Here is a 3,567-nt window from a genome sequence, read left to right as displayed (position 1 = left end):
TGGCCTAATTAATTTGGCAATGCATTTACGTAGTAAACCTGCATATAATTAAGGAAAGGTGTGACCACGCTCCACAAAAGCATGTGGAGATATGAAACCATCCTAGAGTAAAAACACAGCAAAAAAAAAAAAAAAAAACTTGGTTAAATATAAGCTATGGTCTAAGTCCTCATGCTTGCCTTTCACGATATCTTTAGCCATGCCCGCCGGCGTAGTAATTGGCCGTCAACTTTTCTCACATCACCATACAAGTAGTTCCCCGTTGACAATCATCGTCGTATTTAAGCCCCAAGGCCAAAGAAAATGAATGCTATTTACACATTTATACACCCTAACACTTTGAAGAGTTGGTGTCTTCTATACAACTGCTGGTTAAAAGTAACGATTGGTATTTTTTTCAGCTCATCATCCAGACTGTTGTGCTAGTTGCATGGTGATGGCTACGTCTTCTGGTGGTGTGCCTCGAGGGTTCCGGTTCCACCCGACTGATGAAGAACTGCTCCATTACTACTTGAAAAAGAAGGTTTCGTTTCAGAAGTTTGATATGGAGGTCATTAGAGAGGTGGACTTGAACAAGATGGAGCCTTGGGAGTTGCAAGGTAAATATTATTTGAACCATAATCTAAGTTTATTGTGTGGTGTGCATATACTTGAGTTCATGGATTTCAAAGGACTATACAAGGATTTTAATTGAAGCTCTCTTCAAGATGATATGTTTTGGTTGAAACAATTCCACCCTCTTTATGCTGATTTTTGTTTTCATTCATAATGCTTTAATCTTAAAATAATTTGAAAATTACCATTTTCATTGTGAAGGTTTTGTTCATCCCACCAGGTAGTAAAATTTCATCTTTTTTTATATATATTATTATTTTGCTTGACAGTTTTGTACTTAAATGGGAATTACATGAGTAAAAACCTGGAATTATTAGTTCATACCAACCGGTTACAAACAATGAGATCCACTATATCAACCAATTTAAACATTACTTTTATTTTCATCTAAAAAGTTGTAGAAATAAGTAAACATTCGAGCCCGTTTAGTTGTAGAGAATACTTTTTCATTTTGTTTTCATTTTGTATCTTCATTTTTTTCTCTACTTCCTTTCCTTTTGTTTTAAAAAGTGTTTATTTAGTGAATGTGTAAGACTGTTTTCTCACTTTGGAAATTGAAAAGTAGGTTCAAAAACAATTGTTTGTCTCAATAATTTTCTAATCTTTTACTTGTGTGTGTGTGTAATTAACTTGGATGAAAAATTTTATCTACCCTAATTGATTTTAATATATTTTCATGTAATATATTTTCTATGATATATTGTTCATAATATTGCAATTATTTTTTCATCAAAAACATAAATATATATAATAGGTGGAAATGTATAGAGAGCAATTAAATCCTAGAGGAAAAAAGTAATGGTGCTCTTGTACTAATATAAATTACATGTAGGATAGATTAGAGATTTTTATAAATAATAGAGGATGCATGTTTTGTTACCTCAAAAAGGAAACAAGTGTTTTCTAAATTGATAGAAATAAATATTTTCCACACCATAAAATTTTCCGCTAGGTTAGAAGCTAGAGAATCAGAAAAAACGTCTAAGGCAAAAAAAAAAAAAAAAAAAAAAAAGAAAGAAGAAGCTTATTTCAACAAAGAGTGTTATTATTTTCTATTTTTTATGTAGATATTTTTCAAAAATATAAAGTAGTTTCTCGTGTTTGATTAGCTTTGTCACCATAACCGGAGGTTAGAACGTTTTAGGACTCTCAATCTCATCTAGATAAAATAGAAGAATTATTAATTATTAAATTTTATGGCACAGAGAATAATATATATGCCATGTAAAGAGAATACACTGATCCAATGTGATTCTATAAGCCACTCATCTGATTATTAGTCCGTCATCTGCACGGGGATGTTGCGGCTGCAATATTATATATGAGATGCGCTATGCCTTGTAGATTTGGTTATCTGTTCCTATATATATATATATATATATAGTTTATAAAATTGTATTTTGCATCAAGCACATGTGCGTATAAGTTAAAGATTTATACTATCTGTGATGAATTTGATGATTTTACTATATATAGTCATGCATGGATGTGTGTGCAGAGAGATGTAAAATCGGGTCAGCGCCTCAGAACGAGTGGTATTTATTCTGTCACAAGGACAGGAAGTACCCGACTGGGTCACGAACCAATAGAGCAACGAATGCAGGGTTTTGGAAGGCAACAGGGAGGGATAAGTGCATCAGGAACAGCTACAAGAAGATTGGTATGAGGAAAACACTTGTTTTCTATGGAGGAAGAGCTCCTCATGGCCAGAAGACTGACTGGATCATGCATGAGTATAGGCTTGAAGATGGCGATGATGCTCAAGCAAACCTTGGTGTAAGTACTCTCTCTATCACCTCAGTATAATTACAACTCAGTGAATCAACTTCATGACATATTGATTAAGGCATGGCTTCTTGCTAAGATATTTGTTTCGTATGCATGTGCAGGAAGATGGCTGGGTGGTTTGCAGGGTGTTCAAGAAGAAGAATCTGTTCAAGGTCAATGGCGAAGGAGGAGCTACAAGCATGAACTCATCTGACCAACAGCTCCACTCGTCGAGCACCAGTCAACCTCGAACTTTCATGCACAGAGACAGCCAATACTCCCTCCGTCAAAACCATAACCACGGAAATATTCAACAACCCTTTGTACTAAGCAAGGCTGAGCTAGAGCTTCACTATCCTCACATGGCAGCACCTCATCAGTACTCTCTCTTCCAATCCCAAACCCTAATGCCACCTAACAAGTCCTTAGGTTATGACTACTCGGGTCTCCCCAAGGAATCACCGGTCATGGTTAAGCAGCTCATGTCAGGCGCTAGGGATTGCGAGAGTGGCAGTGAAAGTCTGAGGTACCACGCTTGCGAGCCAGGACTAGAGGTGTGCACCTGTGAAGCACCTCAGCAAATGGTTGCAGGAAGAGAAGATCAACAGGGCTTGAATGAATGGGCTATGCTTGATAGGATTGTCACTTCTCATATAGGAAATGAAGATTCTGCTAAAGGGGTGAGGTTTGATGATGCAAGTAACGCACCATCTGCGCACCCAATTAATCAGCTCCCGTTACGTGGGGAGATGATGGATTTTTGGGGCTATGGAAAATAGTGTTTTGGTTTTAGTTCCTTCCATACCTCTTTTTGAATGACTACTATGAACATGGACTGAAACCGGTTCGGAAAAATGGCTTTCCTTTATATTTATTGTTAATTGTAATTGATGATTGTTTGTGGGATATATAAATATATATAGTTGGACTCAATTCAATTTGTTAGATTATAATCATCTCTGGTTAAGTTTAAAACAGAAAAACAAAAAACTAAGAAATAATCAACAATTTCTTGAGGCATAATATTTCCAAGAACATTAGAATGTCAAAAACAATACTATTCAATATATCAACAATGCTAATTTCCACTGATTTTTCAATTCTATGCAACCAATTTACCTTGCGCATAATATTTTCCTTCCATTACACACTACTAATCACATTAAACCAACAAGTGTGAATCAA

General features: G+C 35.6%; 1 protein-coding gene across 1 annotated transcript; it reads left to right on the top strand.

Annotated features, from left to right (window-relative positions):
- The first annotated feature begins 339 nt into the window (after nt 1-339).
- On the top strand, nt 340-3,302 carry LOC118036212 (protein BEARSKIN2). The gene is made up of 3 exons (XM_035041906.2): nt 340-599; nt 2,114-2,391; nt 2,505-3,302. The coding sequence occupies exons 1-3, from the start codon at nt 431-433 to the stop codon at nt 3,159-3,161; spliced, it is 1,104 nt and encodes a 367-aa protein (XP_034897797.1). The 5' UTR covers nt 340-430; the 3' UTR covers nt 3,162-3,302.
- Nucleotides 3,303-3,567: the final 265 nt, after the last annotated feature.

This window comes from Populus alba, chromosome 19 (assembly GCF_005239225.2).
Source record: "Populus alba chromosome 19, ASM523922v2, whole genome shotgun sequence".
Lineage (NCBI taxonomy): Eukaryota > Viridiplantae > Streptophyta > Magnoliopsida > Malpighiales > Salicaceae > Populus > Populus alba.
This window is presented reverse-complemented; position numbering and strand designations above follow the sequence as displayed.

What these genes read in the sequence shown, in the direction of transcription:
- LOC118036212 (XM_035041906.2), top strand. Translation starts at nt 431, where the DNA reads ATGGTGATGGCTACGTCTTCTGGTGGTGTGCCTCGAGGGTTCCGGTTC. An exon ending in GGAGCCTTGGGAGTTGCAAG is followed by an intron (nt 600 to 2,113) that starts GTAAATATTATT and finishes ATGTGTGTGCAG; the next exon opens with AGAGATGTAAAATCGGGTCA. An exon ending in ATGCTCAAGCAAACCTTGGT is followed by an intron (nt 2,392 to 2,504) that starts GTAAGTACTCTC and finishes ATGCATGTGCAG; the next exon opens with GAAGATGGCTGGGTGGTTTG.